This window comes from Pelophylax lessonae, assembly GCF_965119305.1.
Source record: "Pelophylax lessonae genome assembly, chromosome: 5".
NCBI classification, from domain to species: domain Eukaryota; kingdom Metazoa; phylum Chordata; class Amphibia; order Anura; family Ranidae; genus Pelophylax; species Pelophylax lessonae.
The window spans coordinates 191,254,125-191,274,654 of NC_138772.1; the positions used below are offsets into that span (position 1 = coordinate 191,254,125).

The 20,530-nt window shown below is 49.6% G+C and overlaps 1 protein-coding gene across 1 annotated transcript in view; it reads left to right on the forward strand.

Moving 5' to 3' along the window:
• LANCL2 (LanC like glutathione S-transferase 2) overlaps positions 1–20,530 on the forward strand; it is a 100,573-nt gene that overhangs the window by 41,393 nt on the left and 38,650 nt on the right. The window contains exons 5-6 of the mRNA XM_082259852.1: positions 1,109–1,255; positions 8,590–8,772. Coding sequence (XP_082115978.1) covers positions 1,109–1,255; positions 8,590–8,772 — 330 coding nt within the window. The remainder of the gene's footprint in view (positions 1–1,108; positions 1,256–8,589; positions 8,773–20,530) is intronic.

The following is a 20,530-nucleotide window of genomic DNA, read 5'->3' on the forward strand; positions in this document are numbered from 1 at the left end:
TTAAGATGGGCAAAAGACCACAGACATTGGACAGAGGAATATTGGGAAAAAAGTGTTATTGACAGACGAATCTAAATTTGAAGTGTTTGGATCACACAGAAGAACATTTGTGAGACGCAGAACAAGTGAACAGATACTGGAGTAGTCCCTGACGCCATCTGTCAAGCATGGTGGAGGTAATGTGATGGTCTGGGGCTGCTTTGGTGCTGGTAAAGTGGGAGATTTGTACAAGGTAAAAGGGATTTTAAATAAGGAAGGCTATCACTCCATTTTACAACGCCATGCCATACCCTGTGGACAGCGCTTGATTGGAGCCAATTTCCTCCTAAAACAGGACAATGACCCAAAGCACACCTCCAAACTATGCAAGAACTATTTATGGAAGAAGCAGTCAGATGGTATTCTGTCTGTAATGGAGTGGCCAGCACAGTCACCAGATCTCAACCCTATTGAGCTGTTGTGGGAGCAGCTTGACCGTATGGTACGTAAGAAGTGCCCATCAAGCCAATCCAACTTGTGCTATATATTTACAAATGTACAGCCTACATTAGCTTTGCTAATATGTTACATCAACATGCAGGCAATTTCCTTTGTTGACATTTTGTCACAATAGTACTGTAAGGACTGATGTGAGTGTCAGTGTAATATACAGAATGTCCTCAGGGTTTTTTTTGAGTGAAAAAAGCCAACAAGTGTCAGCTCTGCTGACAAAAAATTACAGGCTGGCATTCTCCTCTCTACTACTGGCTATTTGACCTTGTCCTACAAAGACTGAATCTAAGAGCCCAGTAAAAACTTTGGTGCTGAATTGCAGGTGGTGGGAAAGCCGTTTACTGGGTCAGGTGGTATAATGAGGTGGCCTGCCACTACTGCAGCAAAAAGACATGGTGACAAAAGTGTCATGGTTTAAAGAACAGCAATCTGCCACTTATGGGCACAGTCAGCTAAGAACTCTGGACAAAGCAGATTGATTCAACAATCCTTCATTTTCATTATTCAATGCTGAAATCAAAATAACAATACTATAAGATGCATAGTTTTGCCAGGTTAAATATATTTTTAAAAATAATTTTTTTTTGTTCTTTTTTTGTTTTCTTCCTGACTTCAGCTTGTAGATGCCATCATAGAGTCTGGGAAAAACTTATCAAATGAAGAGCATAAGACTGAGCGCTGTCCACTGCTGTATCAGTGGCACAAGAAGCAGTATGTAGGAGCAGCACATGGACTGGCTGGTATCTACTACATGCTCATGCAGGTGAGTCATACAGCTTTGTTTAAAAAGCCTTGCAAAATTTTCCTTAGTAATCAGGTCCTTTTATTCACTAGCTAGGTACAACCTAATTTCCTAATTGTATGTCACAGAACACAGAAGAGGTAATATTCATGACTACTTGGATTATGATGCTACCTTCAGGGGATTGGACACTGCCCAAATCCTGCTACCTTCAGGGGATTGGACACTGCCCAAAAAAAGGACAGGATTCCTTTCCTGGTATAACCCTTCTCAGCTCAGCTAAGCTTCCATTTTGTGCTGTTTTTCTCTGAAGCTCTTTTTTTTTGGTGAGGAGGGGGGGGGGGTTTGCTTATAGCCCTCCTGGGTCAGTGGTTGGTGCTATATGGATTGGTCACTATGGCCAGCAGGTCAAAAGAGACTGTACCTGGATGGACTGTAATGTCTACGACACTGGACCCTGTGGGCAGCACCCCCTGGTGTATAGTGTACCTAGTGGCCACATTGACCTGGGTGGGCTACAGTTCCATGGCAATAATCCCCTGGAGCAGTGTCAAGTCCCCAAAGGCCCTGCAGGGTATGCTTTCAGTAATGGGTGAAGTTTGGGCCTGATATGGCAATGCAGCATGGGCTAGTGAATTTCTTTTGTGTACTGACCTGTGGAAATACCGCCCCCCCCCCCCCCCCCAAGGCAGTGTCGCCTGGATTTATGGAGGCTTTAGCTAACTATGCTTACCTATGGGGTGCTATACAAGCAATGGCAGTGTGAAGAGGCAATCTGGTACTTTGCGGGCACCATTTTGATTCTGGTTCCTATAGATGTGTTTCTCTGAACCCCCCCCACACTGACTCCACAGAATCTACTCTGAGTCTGCACCATCCTGCCTCCAACCATTGCTAACTGCACTGACACTTGCTCATCTGGGTGCAGCAAGTTCAGGGGCACTTGTCTTTTTGGGGGTTGCTGCCACACAAGTGTTCTGGCCTAGGCTGAGTTGCCAATTCCCTTAGGGTGGAGGTCAGCAACCCATAGATTGCGATCTACCAGTAGATCGCTGCCAGGAGGCTGGTGGATCGTGGTCTGAGCTTGCCATCACAGAGCATCAAACAGAGTGCAATGCAGAGGGACTACTTAAAAAGTTGAAGCTATAGTAGGGAGCAAGAGCCGCATAAGCCGATGCCTCCTCTGTAGTGCTGGCTCTTGTTCCGGGCTGAATAATATCAACTACACTCCACCTCTTGTGCTGGTTAGTGGTCTCTAGAGTGGTGCCAGCAGCAGAAAAGAAGAGATCTTCAGGTCAATGTGAAGCAATACACTGGTTATAATAATATAGGGCTGCTTTCACACTGATGCTCTTTGGTTTACCCACACCGTGGGTGCAGTGGTAGATGCACTGCACCCGCGGTGCAGGTAAACTACAGCACATCAGTGTGAAAGCAACCTTCTAGGGGGCTCAGAACAGTAGGGGGTTAATTTACATTTGTAGTTTGGGGGTGGTAAAATGCCATAAATAAGATATTTACCGCACACCCTTTAGCTGCAGTGGCCAGGGGTGTACAAATGTTGCAGCCAATGCAAGAGTTATACGCCGTCATAGTTGGTGGGTGCCAAGCATGACCCATTCAATTGAATGACACCGCTCTGAAAAGGCCCTGCAACCTTGTGCAGTACAGCAAACAAGGGGTTAAAGCAGGCAGCATCAGGTTGCTTTTTCACCACCTGCTTTAACCCCTTGGGCCCTGCAGAATCATGCAGTTGCAGGGTGCTTACAGAGTGACCCCATTTACTTGAATGGGTCATGATTGGCAGGCGGTAGAACCCACCAAAAGCAACAGGGGGCTTAATTCCTGCTGCGGCATGTGTACATCTTTGGCTGCTGCCTCAGCAAATAAATTGGGTAGGGATTGCGGGCGGTAAAAGCGCCACTCAACCACAGGGTTTTACAAATCCCCAACTTTGTGTGAGCATGCCCGAAGGATGCTGCTGCTGAATGCAAATAAGGGCCCATTCACAAGTGCAGCAGGCCCTTGTGTTCCTTTTGAAAAGCGATCTGAGTGTGTTTGACAGATAGTGAGGAGGTGGTATGTTGCTTCCTCACCACATGATTTAAACCCATGTTTGCAACATGATAGTACAGCAGTTGGAGGTTTACATCTGGTGTGAGAAGGCAACCCTGGGTGACGCTGTGCCCGGTGATCTTTTATTACCCCGATGTTGTTCAGGTACTGTATGGGGAAAAAAGTATTTGATCCCTTGCTGATTTTGTATGTTTGCCCACTGACAAAGAAGTGATCAGTCTATAATTTTAATGGTAGGCTTATTTTAACAGAATTCCTAGATCTGCCAATGCATCTGACCCCCAATACCAGATCGAATCTGGAATAGTGGATATGCATGCAGATGCTGGATAACAAAAAATCCTCACCTCTGATGGATTGGACAATCTTGACAACGGAGGCCAGCCTGCGGAGTAGTTTTGGAGACAGTTCAGGGACATGGTGGTCATTGTCGGCCAGTCACCATGCTGGAACTGTGGGCGATACGGCTAGCTCCCATACACTGGTCCTTTTGCTATTAGGGCTCTATGGACAGTGTCAATGGAGGGGGACAAGGAGTCTGCCAGGAAGAAGCAGACCTCCTCTTGTCCTGGGCAAAGCTTTGTTTGAGCCTTCTCCACTGTACACATTCCAAGCGTAGAAAATTGGTATGCAAATTTTCTCAGCCATCAGCAGCTGAATTTGTGAAAATGGGCTCTCTACCTGGAGGTGCCGCACAGATTTGTCTGCGCCAAGGGATGCTAGATGTGAGAGAGGGTACGTTTGCGTCCTGATCATCTGGCCTCTTTGGAATGGTTTTTACTGATCTATGCCTTACCTTCACTTCAATTGCTTTCTCACAGGTTATGCAGGATGCAGGCCGAGGGCATTCTAGTGATTCTGATCACATATGCTTGACCAGGACAAATGTGGTTTGCAGACATTGTAAATCTCTTAGCAAATGAGTCATTGACTCTTCTAGATTGACCAGTCTTGCTATTGCAGGGTCCATTCTTCCATCCAGCAAGTCCGGAAGGACAGGGTGTTTCATATTCTATCATTCCTACCCTCCCCAAGGCTAGGAAGTCCACCTCCAGGAAAGTGTGAAGCTCAGAAGTTTCTTCCCAACAGCCTAGTGTGGAGATGTCTGAATCTCAGCCTTGGCTGTGCATTTTCAGAGGCCTATTACATCTAATTCCTTGGTTAAAGTCTTTGTGTAGAGTTTCACACAGTGTTCATGTATGGCATCATCTGTCTCTTGGGGACCTTAAATTTGCCAGTGTCCATTCCCCTTAAGGTGGCAGCAAGTAGTCATGAATATAAACTGGTGAGTAGTCCAAGGAAAGAATTTTACAGGTTAACCAAAATCCTAATTTCTCTTTCGTTCATTGACAGATACAGCTCCTAATCTTCATTACCATTGGGTTATACTGCCCCCTACAGGAGTAGGACACTAGGCAGAAAAAAAATTTGGCTACACCTATGGGCAGTCCCAGGGGGTATACTCCCTCTCTCCCTGCTATAGGCACTCAGTTTTTTTCTGTCTAGTCAGGAATAAGGCCCTAGTTCCTTGCTACGATCTCTGGTCCTGGCAGACTTTTTCTTTTTAGATAGAAATTTTATCTCCTGGATTTTTGAGTTGTCTGGTCTACCTCCTGGGGTGGTGGTAGGGTGCTATGGGGTGGGGGGGGGGTTATACCTGCTGAGGGCTCCTGTCAGGGCCCCCCGTCCTGCCTGGGTCTGTCCTTAAGGCCTAGGGATCTGTCCTGGGTAATGGTGTCGCCATTTTGTTGTAGCCTCTGTGTTTTTATGCACGGCGGCCATGTTTGTGTAGTCTAACGGCCATTTTGTGGTGGGTTTCCGTTGAAAATAGCGGCGGCCATGACAGTGGATCCCTTTGGGCGGCGTTTTCGGCGGTGGGAGCCCCTCCTCATCCCTTGGTGCTGACTCCAGGATCCTTTTACTTCCTGATCGCCGGGCATGCAGGGCAGATTATCCTGGTGGCTACATATGCCTGTTTCTGCTGGGTGGTGAGTCTGGTGGGGTTCTCTCCCTCTCTGCTGAGGATCGCTTAGTGCTTTGTGCTTGGCGACCGGGTGGTGCTGCCAGCATGGTAGGGGTTGTCCCTTGCAGTGTTTTACACCTTTTTTTTTGGGTCCCCCTTGGAGTCTTTGGAGCACATCTCCCCATCTGATCCCCTCTCTGAGGCTGCGGGCCCCTCCGGGTCCCAACCATCCATTGATGCACTGATGATGGTCCTGGAATCCTTTGTGTCCCGGGTGGAGGTGGCTTTTGGGCGACAGGCTAGCAAAAAGCGTCCTCCGCCTTCCCCTGTCTCATCAGATCCTGAATCCTATTCGGCCGCCGCGGACGTGGGTCACCCTGCTGGGTCTGCAACTACGTGCCCGGAATCCCCTGGTTAGTGAGGATAATTCCTCAACATCTGTAACTGCGCACAAAAGTGCACTGGTGGATGCACTGATTGTATTTGTGCGTGAGACCTTAAAGATGGAGGATGCAGTTGCAGCTGCGACAGAGCCGCAGGTTCCTTTTTGGCACTCAATCCGAATTTTCAGAAGTCTGCTCTGGTTCCGTTCACAAAGCTCTGGACTATCTGGGTCTGACTCTGACTCTGGACTCGGCCTTAGCCAGAGTGCTCCTTCCTCTGGACAAACTCTAGAAATTGAAGGCTGCAATTCGTCTCCTGCTGTCCAGCAGATGGTCATCCCTCCAGACTTGCATGCAGGTTCTGGGCCTGACGGTGTCCACCTTCGAGGCAGTTCCATTTGCACAGTTCCATACGAGGTCACTGCAAGGGAGATTCTGGCCAATTGGGACAAGACTCCGCTGTCTCTGGACAATCAGATCCGGCTGAGTCGGGGAACGAAGGAGTCCCTGATACGGTGGCTTTGTTCTCCGTCATTTCTGGTGGTCAAATCCTTCCTCCCCCTGTATTGGACAGTGGTCACCACAGATGCCAGCCTGTCCGGCTGGGGAGGCGTCTTTAGCAATATTTCTGCTCAGGGGCTCTGGACACTGCAAGAGTCCAACCTACAGATCAATGTCTTGGAGCCCTGAGTGCTCAGACTGTGTCTGGACCATTGGACGGATCGCCTTCAGGGATGTCCAGTGTGAATTCAATCCGACAATGCCACGGCCGTGGTCCTGTGAGGTCAGTATCATCTGATTTATGCCTTCCTTCCTCTTAAGCTTCTGCCACAACTTCTACGCAGGATTGAGGCAGAAGGGATTCCGGTCATCTTAGTGGCTCCGGACGGTTCTTGCTGGGCTTTGTACGTCTATCTGGTGTGGCTGGTCGCCGACATTCCTTGGAAGCTTCCTCTCAGGGAGGATCTGCTGTCCCAAGGACCGATCTTCCATCCTGCTTTACAGTCGCTGGCTTTGACGGCTTGGCTGTTGAACGCCAGGTGTTAGAAGGATAGAGGGTTATATGATTTGATGATTCCTACACTGTTAAAAAGCTAGCTTTTTTGGAAGAGCTACCATCATACGTGGAAGACGTACATTGCGTGGTGTGAGTTTCTTGAGGTTCATCCTAGCTCCTTCTCTGTGGCTTGGACCCTGACCTTCCTTCAACAGGGGGTTAAACAAAATTTTGCCTTGAATCAAGCGCCATGTGTCGGCTTTGGCAGTCTTCTTCCAACGACCCTTGGTCGCACACTCCCTGTTGCGTACCTTTCTTCAGGGTGTCAGACATTTGGTTCCTCCAGTACGGTCTCCATTGGCACCTTGGGACCTCAATTTGGTGCTTTCGGTCCTCCAGAAGCCTCCCTTTGAGAATCTCTTCAGGAGATTCCCTTGCTTACACTGTCTCAGAAGGTGTTTTTTTTGGTGGCTATTACCTCTGTGTGCAGGGTGTCGGAGCTGGCGGCGTTCTCCTGTCGTTCACCTGATGGTGATTCACAGAGATAAGGTAGTTCTTTGCCTCTTTCCGTCGGTATTCCCAAAGGTTGTCTCTGATTATCATTTGAATGAAGACCTTGTGTTGCCTTTCCCGTGTCCCAGGCCTAAACATCCAAAATAAATTGCCTTGCATGCCTTGGATGTGGTCCGGGCAATTAGGGTGTACCCGGCAGCTACGGAGTCTTTCAAGAAGTCAGACTCACTATTTGTGCTCACGGGTGGGCCTCTGAAATGGTTGTCCGCTTCCTCTGCGACCATTTTCAGATGGATCAGACACAGTAGTTCAGGCCTATTCCATCAGGGGTGAGGTTCCTCCTTTTCCTGTTATGACGCACTCTACTCGGGCGCTTAGTGCCTCCTGGGCCTTTTGTCTTTAGGCATCAGAGACCCAGGTTTGCAAGACGGCCACCTGGTCATCGGTGCACACTTTTACAAAGTTTCATAAAGTGGATGTGTTGGCATCTGCGGATGCTTCTTTTGGCCACACGGTTTTGCAGGCTGCTGTTGAGAGGACCTGATCCTCTTTGAGGGTGTTTTGTTTTTTCAGGTGGACTCCAGTTGTTTTGGTTGAGCTCCTGTTGCCTGGTTGGCTACTGTTTTTAGCCTTGGGAATTTATTTGCTGTTCCCACCCCTCATGTTTAACACTGCTTTGGGACATCCCAATGGTTATGAAGATCAGGAGCTGCCTGTCAATTAATGAAAAAGAAAACGGGATTTTTGACTTACCGTAAAATCAATTTCCCTGATGTTCATTGACGGACACGGCACCCACCCCTCTGTGGAGTTGCAATTCTTCTGACACTGCTTGTAGCAAAACTGAGTACCTATAGCAGGGAGAGGGGGTATACCCCCTGGGACTGCCCATAGGCATAGCCATCTTCTTTCTGCCTAGTGTTCTACTCCTGTAGGGGGCAGTATGACCCAATGGTTATGAAGATCAGGAGCTGTGTCCATCACTGAACATCGGCAAAATGGATTTTACGGTAAGTCAAAAATCCCATTTTTTTCTTTTGTCTAGTTTTCACACCGTATAGGAAGCCAAGCAATATAGTAATTGAATGCACAGAATTGCCTACTGTAAACCTAATCTGGAAATAGGTGCTTGTCAGGTTCCTGCACACTATACAATGTACCAGTTCAGGCTTAGTTTCTAAGAAAGAATGGTTATCTTTATTGCATGCTAGTAGAAGAGATACAGTATACCAGAATATAACAGCACTTTAAAGGAACACTGAATTCTTTATATTCTTTACTTAGGATGTGCAGACCGTGATCTTGCAGCAGTCATTCAGAGACACATGCACATTCATGAGTTCAATGCAATTTGTGTTTCCAGCCCTTACTATTATAAATATATGTATATACATATATACTGTAGATATGTTGTTTTCTACAGCCTCTGGCAAAAGTAGAACAAGAGACACTGACAGAACTCGTGAAGCCATGCATCGATTACGTCCGTCACAAGAAATTTAGGTCGGGTAATTATCCTTCATCATTAAGCAATGAGACCGATCGGCTGGTGCACTGGTGTCATGGAGCTCCTGGAGTAATACACATGCTCATTCAGGCCCATAAGGTGAGTTCACATTTAGTGGATAAGAAAACATTATCAGTTGTGCCTGATCAAACCACCTTTTTCTAAAAGCTCAGGGTTGGAGAGTGTGTTTATATTATTTGCTATCAAATCTGCCAGTAGTAACCTGAAACTGACTACAGAATAAAATAAAAAAGTAGATAATGTAGGCAAGTAAAATGCATACAATACTTTTAAGCAATTTGTATTAAGATTACTAAAATTATCCTTAAGACACTTCTCAATCATTTTCAGCCTTGCAGCTCTGTGTGGAGAGGAGAATACACCATATACTACAAAACAAAAGAACTTTGGCCTAGTGTAGAGCTTTGTTTAATAGTAAAACCTTAAACAGAGCTTTGAGAATGGAGCTGGTTTGCTAATGGCCATAAAAGGCATGCTTTCTGGAGCTCCTGGCCCATGTTAATGCACATGAAACCCATAAAAACTCTTGTTTTCAGTACTTTGAGCAAGTGCTATAAATAGAAACCACAGGGTACTAGCAGCCATAAAAGAACATAGGCACCTTTTCCATAGGTGGGGAGAGAGTTTAGCCTCCCGTAATTCCCTTTGCTGTGACGCCTGCATGTGGGGACTCCGAAGCTTATTCCCCCATCGACTCCCTGGATCAGCAAAGTGGACATAGAACTCGCCATCTACGAGAATCCTCAGCTTATGTAGGTAAGGGAAACGCATGAAATTCATGCTTTCCATAAAAAGTATTTCTCCCCTCTCCCTACCAAGCTGGACCTACAGTACATGTTGATGAACATGAAGAATAACCACAGAAACAATATGGAGGAGCTTTGTAGTGGTCTCCAGGGATTTCATGATTGAGTGAGGCAGTGCTCCTGTCAATCCTTACCCTGCACACACAACATCAAAAGGGGGGGGCTAAAGAACATCACAGTCAGCTGCTAGCTCTTTGGTCTCAAAATACCTAGAGAAGAGTTTCTCAACCTTTTTTTTTTTTTTTTCCAGTCATGGCACCTTTTAAAAGTCTTAAGGCACTCCAGTCTAAAATGTAAAAAACGTAAACGTTGCTTATCAATGGGAAACCTGCGCCTGGGACAATGCACACAACTGCCTTGATGACATTAACTTCATATCAGAGGTCCCCTCAAAGATTCCCCCTATTACGTCTGAGGTCCCCCCTTCTTGGCAGAGGCCATCATCACATCAAAGCCCCTCTTCCCATTACAGTCTCCCCATTACATCAGAATCCCCTATCACCACAGAGACCTCCCATCACCAAGTCCTCTCACCCATCTCTGATCCAGGGTAAACTTGGTCTAGTGCACACAGCACCCCAAGGTGCCATGGTTGAGAAACATCGACCTAGAGGACCAAAACGGGAGAAACATTGGCTTGAGGGGTATCCAGGAGGCTACATGCCAGATGACCTATTCCTAACTGTTTGGGTATCTTTGATACATTGCTGGGTAACCCTGTCACTGGCAACCCTAATCTTTCTAAACCAAGAGATGTACTCTGCCGAATTCACTTCTTAATGTTGATGGAGGAAATTCCTCTTAAAGCGAGAGAAAAGGGGGTTGTTGACTTTGATGGGATGCAGATCTGTCTACCCAGATATGTCCAAGAGAACCTTGGCCGAACGATATGCACATCGGCCCCTAATGAGGGCTGTAGGATCCCTTTTGCTGGGGATATCTGTTTTTATGTTCTTGTATGGAAGAACAGCCAAGCATTCATCTTGCATACCCCCAGTGATTTGCATGATTTTCTGAGGAATCTAGACCTGCAGCCACTGGAGTTGGAACCCTGACTGAACCCAGTAGCACTAGGACCGCCTATTCCAGGTGAATTGGTAATAAACTTGTGTCCTTTGTCCTAAGATATGTCTGGCTCCTATTCTATTTCCGACCTATTAAACCTCCAAGAGCTTTTTTTTTTTGAAGGCTTGCTCAGCCTCTCATTTGGTCCGATAGGTCTCCAATCCTCAGAGGTGCCCATTCCCCATCACTCACTAACCAGTGCTCTACCCTTGAGTCTCTTCTTGTTGTATGGAGATTATAATGGTCTTCACCATTTCTGGACTGTTAGGGAGGAAAGAGCGCCCCTTACAGATGTTTCCTACATAGGATCCCGGCACTGGCTAACAGCATCTATTCCCTTTCTAGAATCAGAGTGGCTACATGGTTCTCTTCTGTTACCGCAGCCGTACCGCAGGCAGTGACACTCACAAACTGCCACTATTAAGGTATTACAGTCAACCATAGGCGGTGACACTCTGATCGTATCTGACTAGACCCTGACCTGAACACCAAGGGGGTTGCCAATTGTATGAAGGCAACTCTAGACATGCTTCTTCTCTACTCGATGAGCATAGCTTCATTGAGATGCTCTATAGTCCTTGTGCTATCTTTACCTCTAATACTTGATCGGATGTATAGACAGTTGGGGTGGGGGTGGGGGGGGGCTATATGATAGAAAATGAGGATGCATGCAGCTGGTGGAACATAGGGAACCAACATCTAAATTTGCATCTTGTAGCCCACATGGCAAACTAGCAACCCACACTCCCTTGATAGGCTCTCATTTTGCTTGATAATAGCTGGGGGTGATGGCAGAAGTCCCTTTGCCTGGTATTTCCCTAATGTGGCTCCAGCTTTGAAGCTTATAGCATGTCATGGATCAATCTCTTGCCCTTCCATCCATCATGACCACCATTAATTTTTGCTCCTTCAATGTGTGGGGATTGAATGTCTCACAAAACTTATCCAAGGTGCTCTATGACCTACATAAACTGCACATCCTACAACTTCACAAGTTGATCAGTCAGTCATATCAAAAATCATAGACTGTACACTCCAGGCTTTGTACGAGTATAGTAACAATGTAGCAGACCCCCCTGGCACGTTCCATTTATACCTAAAATTCAGTGCCTGGCACATAGCTCAGACATTTGTAAAACAGCAAGTGAACCTTATACCCCCTCGAGGTGCTCCAAATGATATGATTATATTTCAAAGCCGGCACTTGCCCCAACTAGACCGTTTGAGTACGGAAAACTTTACAAACTCCATTTACAACTGAGGAGTTCCTTGTGATCTTTACATTTTCTCTGGCAAGGTCCCTGGGCCCAAAGGCTCAGGATCGAAATACCTGTAGTAGCTGGTAAGGACTAAAGTGGTGCTGGTTCAAGACAGGCCTTCAGAAAAGTATGATTGGATGGGCTTCTGTTACAGAACTGGAATTTTTTTTTTTTTATTAGTGACTCTGTGGCAACAGGGCCATTTTATTTATAAGGGCATCTGCACTTAGTTGTAGCTTAGTTCCCCTGCAAGGTCTCAAAAATATGTTGATGTTTCCAGTGAAGTCCACTACATGCAGTTTCTTGTGATGAGGTGAAAGCACTGCTGTAATGCTCCTGACTTTTAAGAAAGATTATCCCTATTATGTAGGCTGAGCCTGCTTGCACTACAGTGGGATGTGATTTTGCATGGGGCATGGCTGTCAGCATTGTCACTTCAAGTAGCAGCTGGCAGCATCTGGTCTTGCCCATTGTTTTCTTGATTGGCAGTACTGCCTCTGCTACTAAAACCCTCCCAATGTGAGCTGCAGTGTCTGGGAGGGGTGCCAGTGAGACACTAATGAAGGATTTTTTTTTTTTTTTTTTTTTTTTATGCTTGTGCATAACACAGTAACTGAATATGCAGCTTAACTGGATCTTTACAGGAGCCTTTCAGTGTATTTTAATTTGTGTGAATAATAAAGCTTTGTCAACACTGGGTTTATTTAATGCTCCTTAGGGATTTTATTTGTTAATGTAGCTGACCCCTATCATGAATCACAGCAAAGAGAATGTGGAAATAAGTAATTTCTCTTACGTCCTCCGACAGTCGCCGCCCACTCACACAGTCTTCACCAATGGGTATTGACCTTTGCTCCGCAGGAGTAGCTAGGCACAAGACTTGTTAGTAACAAAGACTTTTAGCATAGACACACCCCTAGGGGCTGTCCCACTAGTCAATACCTCCCTGCACCAGCATTCCCAACTCAGTTTGATTTTGCCTAGCTCAGGAGTAGTCAGGCTTTCCTGTGCTAGGGCTTCAGTCTCAGCCTTCTACCCTTTTTTGATTTTATTTCAAAGTGTTTTTTCTTTACTTTACTAGCTGTTATTTTGCCAGCTCTTAGTTAGGGATCTTCGGATGAAGAAACATCATGCGGAGCTGGGTATCGGACTGGCCGTCTCCAGGGCTGAGGGTCAGATGGATCCCCAGCCTGCCATCGAGCGTTCTGCTATGGTTCGCCCTGGCGCCATGAACGACCCATCCCTGCTCGCTGCGGGGATGCAGCCTGTGAGGTGGCTACCTCACTGGACGCTTTCTGCACTTGTGTGCTGCGGTCGCCTGCTTCCCGGCTACGGCACTCCCTGTCATATAGGACAGCGGTTTGTCGTTCTGAGATGGTTCCCCACGCCATCCGGTACGGTAAGCACCTTCTATGTGGGGACCTCTATCTGGGGTGTCAGTCTGTGGCTGTGTGTTCCCCCCATGTCTGTGTGTGCGGGCTCCCTGATGTGATCCCTGCGGGGGTTAAGATCTTTATTCATTGCTGTGGCGGGGACCCCTCTCGCTCCGGTGTTACCTTTTGGGTGATGTGAGTGCAGACATGTGTGGCGGCGACCGCTACGGCTGTGCGCCGTGCGGTCCGCCATTTCTTTGTGCTGTGGGCTATTGCGGCTTTTCCCTGAGCCTTGTACACGGCGCAGAGCGGTGTGCTTTTGGCGCCAGTCGGCGCCATTTTTGTGGTGACATGGGCGCTCGATCCGAGCACATGTCGGCTGCCATTTTCCTGTAGCCTCCATTCAATCCTGCCGGGCAGCCATTTTCCCTGAGCCTCCATAGGTTATATAGTTCAGCCTCTCACGCCATCACTTCCTCTTTCTCCGGACAGCGATCGGTGGCAGCAGTCTGCAGTGCTCTCTCCAGGTTTTCTCTGTGCTATCCTTCCTAACTCAGTATTTTCTGTCCCTGTGGGGGTCGGTGCATACAGTGAGTATACGGTGGGCTGCGCTCGCCGTGGTCTTTAAAGGGCCAGTGCCTTTTTGTTCCATACTTGGTTTTGGCATGGATTCCCAGGATAGCAAGTTCCCCCCCGGCCCTGGTGGGGGACCAGGGGTATGCTTCAACCCCCCGAGGGGTCTGATTTGGCCACTGTAGTGGCATCTTTGGTGTCACAGATGCAGGTGCTGATGGCTGAACGTTCTGCAAAAAAGAGCCAGGTTATCTATTTCCTCTTTTCAGGGTCTCGCTCATCTCTGGACCTTTTGGGGTCTGAGGGGGAGGCGGAGGTGGAAGGGGTTGATACTTCTCCCCCTGGCTCGCCTGAAGAGCTTGCGCTCATGGATGAGCTGATAGCTTCTATAAAAGACACACTGCACCTGGAGGATGAGCCCACTCCTCCAGCTAGGGTGTCCTCCTTTGGGACACACAGAACCCGCAAATCGGCGCAGGTTTTCCCCTGCCCTGCTGAATTTCATCACACTGTAAATGAGCAATGGCGCACTTTAAAGAAGCCCTTTACAGTGTCCAGTCGGTTTAAACTGCTTTATCCTTTTGCACCTTCCACTGACGAGCGCTGGTGTGTAGCGCCCCAAGTGGATCACGCTGTGGCCGTTTTGAACAAGGCTACCCTAGTTCCCACTGAGGATACTCCGGTTTTCCGGGATCCTACGGACAGGAGGTTGGAGTCTCTTGCCCGTCACGCGTATATGGTGGCGGGCTCTATGCTCAAACCTATTTTTGCTTCGGTTATGGCAGCTCAGGCGGTGGCAGATTGGACGAAGGTGCTCAGACGCACCCTGGTGGCTGATTCTGCCCCACCGGCTACACTGGCTATGGTGGACCAGATCCATCAGGGGGTCATGTATTTGTGCGATGCGGCCTTGAATGAGGCCCCTTTGGCTGCACGCCTGTCTAGTGTCGCGGTGCTTAACCGTCGACTGATCTGGCTGAAAAGTTGGTTGGCTGACCAATCGTCTCGCAAAACGGTGGCGGATTTTCCCTATGCTGGATCTCGCCTTTTTGACGAGGCTTTGGATACTCTGGTGAAAGGAGTCACTGGGGGCAAGAGCACTCTCTTGCCCCAGAATCCGAAGAACAATTCCTTTCGCGGCAAGCGGAACTCCACTTTTAGGCCCTCTCAGGGGTCCTTTCGTGCCCTTAGATTGCAGTCCAAGGGCAAGCCCTTCAAAAGCCAAGGCAGCCAGAAGAAGCCGTGGGCAGGTAAGCAGAAGTCCGGACAAGTCGGTTCTGCGCCCCACTCCGCGTCCGCCTGAAGTGACGCCCTCACCCGCTTCTGGGGTGGGGGGACTTTTGCGCGGTTTCCTCCAGCCTTGGCTGTTCGGCATTCAGGACAGATGGGTTCAGGAAATTGTTCGATCAGGTTACAAGATCGAATTTCTTTCTCGGCCGGCGGGCAGATTTTTTCCCTCGAATCTTCAACTGCCTCCGGAGCGTTTGCGGGATCTGCACCTAGCGGTGCTGGACCTGCGGGCCCAGGGGGTGGTGGTTCCGGTGCCTCATCGGGACAGATTTCGGGGGTTTTACTCCAATCTGTTCACTGTGCCCAGAAAGGAGGGCAAGGTGCGTCCGATCCTGGACTTAAAAGCTCTGAACCGCTTCGTGCGTGTTCGGAAATTTCGCATGGAATCCCTGCGCTCAGTGGTGGCTGCCCTGAGCCCGGGGGAATTCATGGCCTCCATCGATTTGAAGGATGCGTACCTACACATCCCCATTTTCGAGGGCCACCAGAGGTACCTTCGAATCGCCATTGCGGAGGAACACTACCAGTTCGTGGCGTTACCTTTCGGTCTCGCTTCGGCTCCGTGGGTTTTTACCAAGGTTCTGGCGCCTGTTCTGGCCCTGTTGCGAGCCCAGGGCATTGCGGTCTTGGGATATCTGGACAATCTCCTGTTAAGGTCGAGTGCCAGTCAGAGCCTGTTGAACGACCTGTCCACTACGGTGCAGACACTTCAGGAGTTCGGTTGGACCATAAACGTTCCGAAGTCGACTCTGTGCCCTTCGGTTCGCCTTCACTGGATGATGGTTCTGGACTCTGTTCAGGCGAAGGTCTTCCTGCCGGAGGACAAGCTCCGGACGCTTCAGGACGAAGTCAAGTCCCTCAGGGACAGCCGATCCTCATCACTCAGGACCTGCATGAGGTGTCTGGGGTTAATGGTCTCGGCCTTCGAGGCGATCCCCTTTGCTCAGTTTCACACGCGGGGTCTCCAAGCGGAGATTCTTGCCAAGTGGGACGGGCGACCTCAGTCTCTGGATCTGCGGGTCTCACTGAGCCACCGCACCAGAAGGAGTCTTCTGTGGTGGCTCCAGTCCCCGGCGGTGTCGGGGGGCAAGTCTTTTCGTCCGTTATTCTGGACGGTGGTCACCACGGATGCCAGCCTGTCGGGCTGGGGTGGTGTCCTGGGCAACCTGTCCGCCCAGGGAACTTGGTCGAAGGAGGAATCCTCCCTTCCGATCAACATTCTGGAATTGAGAGCGATAAAGCTTTGCCTTCTCCAGTGGTCGGGACGACTTCGGGGCCGTCCGGTTCGGGTTCAGACAGACAATGCCACAGCAGTGGCTTACATCAACCACCAAGGGGGCACCAGGAGTGCCCGAGCGGCTCGGGAAGTGACCGACATTCTGTCTTGGGCCGAGACTCACGTCCCGGCGATAACGGCAGTACACATACCGGGGGTGGAAAACTGGCAGGCAGATTATCTGAGCCGCCAGACCCTGGACCAGGGGGAATGGTCCTTACACCCGGAGGTTTTCCAGATGTTGTGCGCGAGGTGGGGTTCACCAGATGTGGACCTGTTCGCGTCTCGTCTAAACAACAAGGTGGAAAGGTTCGTGGCAAGGACGCGCGATCCTCGGGCGGACGCCTCGGAAGCGTTGGTGGCGCCCTGGCATCAGTATCATCTGATGTATGCCTTTCCTCCCATTCAGCTGCTGTCCAGGCTCCTTCGCAGGTTGGCCTCGGAACAGCACACAGTGATTCTGGTGGCACCGGACTGGCCTCGCCGGTCTTGGTACGCAGACCTCGTTCATCTGGCAGTCGAGCCTCCGTGGCGCCTGCCGATCCGGGAAGACCTTCTGTCTCAAGGGCCGATATTCCATCCTGCTTTACAGTCGCTGGCTTTAACGGCCTGGCTGTTGAAAGCCAGGTCCTGAGAGACAAGGGTCTCTCCCCTGAGGTCATTCCTACTTTGATCAAGGCTAGAAAAGCCTCTTCGGGGAAGATTTATTACCGTACTTGGAAAGCGTACTTTGACTGGTGTGAGTCCAGGGGGTTTTCCCCTCGCTCATACTCGGTGTCGAGAGTGCTGGCTTTCCTCCAAACTGGTGTGGACCAGCATTTGGCGCTGGCCACGATAAAGGGCCAGATTTCTGCACTGGCTGTTCTTTTTCAGCGCCCTGTGGCGTCTAATTCATTAATTCGCACCTTTGTTCAAGGGGTGCGTCATTTGGCCCCTCCTCGGAGGGACTTGAACTTGGTTCTGTCCGTGTTACAGCGCGCTCCCTTTGAAAAGCTCAGGGAGATCTCGTTACCTCTGCTGTCCAAAAAGGTTGCCTTTTTGGTGGCGATCACTTTGGCTCGCAGAGTGTCGGAGCTAGCGGCGTTGTCCTGCAGCTCTCCCTATTTGGTGCTTCACAAGGATAAGGTGGTCTTGCGACCTAACCAGTCCTTTCTTCCAGAAGTGATCTCGGATTTTCACCTTAATGAAGACATTGTCTTGCCTTCGCTCTGCGCGAAGCCAAAACATCCTAAGGAAGTTGCCTTGCATTCCTTGGATGTTGTCCGGGCGATCAGGGTTTACCTGTCGTCCACTAAATCTTTTCGCAAGTCGGATTCCCTCTATGTCCTTCCTGAGGGACCTCGGAAGGGCATGGCGGCGTCGGCTGTGACCATCGCCAAATGGATCAGACAAACCATTGTGCAGGCCTATGCCTTGAAGGAAAGGGTTCCGCCCTTCCCTGTGAAGGCGCACTCTACCAGGTCTTTGAGTGCGTCTTGAGCCTTCCGGCATCAGGCTTCAGTGGTCCAGGTGTGTAAGGCGGCGACTTGGTCGTCCGTGCACACCTTCTCCAAGTTTTATAAGGTGGATGTTCAGGCATCGGCCGATGCCTCCTTTGGCCGTAAAGTTCTCAGTGCGGCAGTGCCATAGTGACCCTTGTTTTTGGGTCTTTGGCTGTTGGGGTGTTTTACCCCTGGGTTACTTGTTTTCCTGGGTTGTTGCTCCTGTTGAGCACGTTCCTGTTGCCCAGCTGGTTCTCTTACTGTGTGTAAGGTTCCTTTCTCTGATGTGGGTACTGCGTTGCTCTTTCTGCGGCTGCGTCTCCCACCCCTCATGTCTACACTGCTTTGGGACATCCCATTGGTGAAGACTGTGTGAGTGGGCGGCGACTGTCGGAGGACATAAGAGAAAACTGAATTTTTGTAAAATCTTACCGTAAAATTCCTTTCTCTGAGTCCTCCGACAGTCGCCGCCCCCCGCCCCTCTTTTGGGGTTTTTGTGTACTCTTACTGCTATGCTACCAAACTGAGTTGGGAATGCTGGTGCAGGGAGGTATTGACTAGTGGGACAGCCCCTAGGGGTGTGTCTATGCTAAAAGTCTTTGTTACTAACAAGTCTTGTGCCTAGCTACTCCTGCGGAGAAAAGGTCAATACCCATTGGTGAAGACTGTGTGAGTGGGCGGCGACTCTCGGAGGACTCAGAGAAAGGAATTTTACGGTAAGATTTTACAAAAATTCCGTTATTTTTATTAATGTCTAACCAAAGTCCAGATTTCCCTAAAGTCTAAGAATCTGTGACTGAATGAATCAACTACAAGTTCCATCTGCCACAGCGGCAGACAGCTTGTAGTTCTCAATGAACTGCTAGAGTGGTGATGAGCGTTTTCATTGACGCTTTCTACAGCTTTCAAACACACCAGGGATACGGGCAGAAAGCTGTACGCAGTATGGTCTGCTGAGCTCGGTGCAATGCTCTGCAGGCTCCTGGGGCGGACAGATCGGACCCTTGACTGACATTTTTGACACTTTTGAGGTTACCAGTGACATTACTGCAGTAATCAGTGCTATACATATGCACTGTTACTGTAAAAATACACTGGTAGTGAAGGGGTTAACTTTATTTGAGAGGGAGGGGCTGTGTGTGTCCCTAGGGGCGTGATTCTAACTGTGATTGGCTGTGGCTTGAGCTGTAGGAACAATGATCAACGGTCCTACATAGTAGAACTGTATGATCAGTGTTTCTACACAGGGGAGAATGACAGGCGGCTTGTTTACACTAGCCGCCTGACTTTCTCCCTCTGCAGCAGTCACACGTGCGGGAGCGCGCCTCCGGCGGCACGCGCTCGCTCCCCAGAGCCTCACAGGCTAGTGACGTATATATACGTCACTTTGCCTGTGAGGGGCTGACCGCCGCAGTATATCTACTTGTGGCGGTCGGCAAGTGGTTAAAATGATGCAGTCCTGAATCGCAAAAAATGGCCTGGTCATTAAGGGGGGAAATCTTCCAGGGCTGCGGGCATGGTGCAGGAGATGCAGGGGCTGAGGGCATGGTGCAGAAGATGCAGGGGTTGCGGGCATGGTGCAGGAGATACTGGGGCTGCGGGCATGGTGCAGGGACTGCAAGCATGGTGCGGGAGATGCAGGGGTTGCAGGCATGGTGCAGGAGATGCAGGGGTTGCAGGCATGGTGCAGGAGATGCAGGGGCTGCGGGCATGGTGCAGGAGATGCAGGGCCGCAGACATGGTACAGGAGATGCTGGTACTGCGGGCATGGTGCAGGAGATGCAGGGCTGCGAGCATGATACAGGAGATACAGGGCTGTGGGCAGCATAGTACAGGAGATGCGGTGCTGCGGGCATGGTACAGGAGGTGCAGTGCTGCGGGCATGGTACAGGCATGGTACAGGAGGTGCAGTGCTGTGGGCATGGTACAGGAGATGCAGGGATGTGGACAGCATGGTACAGGAGATGCAGTGCTGCAGGCATGGTACAAGAGAATCTCCTGTACCATGCCTGCAGCACCTGCATCTGCTGCGGAGGAGTCTCACTTACCTTGAGGCGCCTTACATTTAAACATGGCGCCTCCCGGCGCCATTACGTCACCGTGCATGCGCCACCTGCCCGGGAATAGCCGAACGTGTACGGGCTTTCCCGAGCAGTGGCGGCGCATGCGCAGTGCGCATGTCGTGCCGGTCACGGCCATTTTTATTTATTTTATTTTTTTTTAGCAGCCAGTGCAACGGATCTAGGGAGGTTTTTTTCATGCGGGGGGGGGGGGGTTTGCCGCCCCTGCAAAATGCCGCCCTAGGCCTAGGCCTTGTCGGCCTAAATACAGCAGTGAGTATCCTGTTCTCTTTGTATTGCTTCCTTTGTGTGAAACCCCTAGTGTTCCTGTCAGTTCCTCTGCTTTCCTTTCTAAAGACTGACCACACTGAGTCCTGGTTCACATTTCTGCGAGATGCGGGAACGCTACGAATATACAGTGTGTGTTCCCACATCGCATCCGCACCCCTGGCAGTTCACACTGCCATATGCGATACGCTGGGGGTGTCAATTAAAAGTTAACGACACCCCCAGATAAGATCGCATATCTTGATGTGTGATTGCGGTGCGAATTCAGCTATACAAACTGTATGGCTGAATTTGCACTGCACAGAGATCGCATGTAATTTTAGGAGCGGTGCGCTCTGAATTACATGCGATCTCTGTGATCGCAC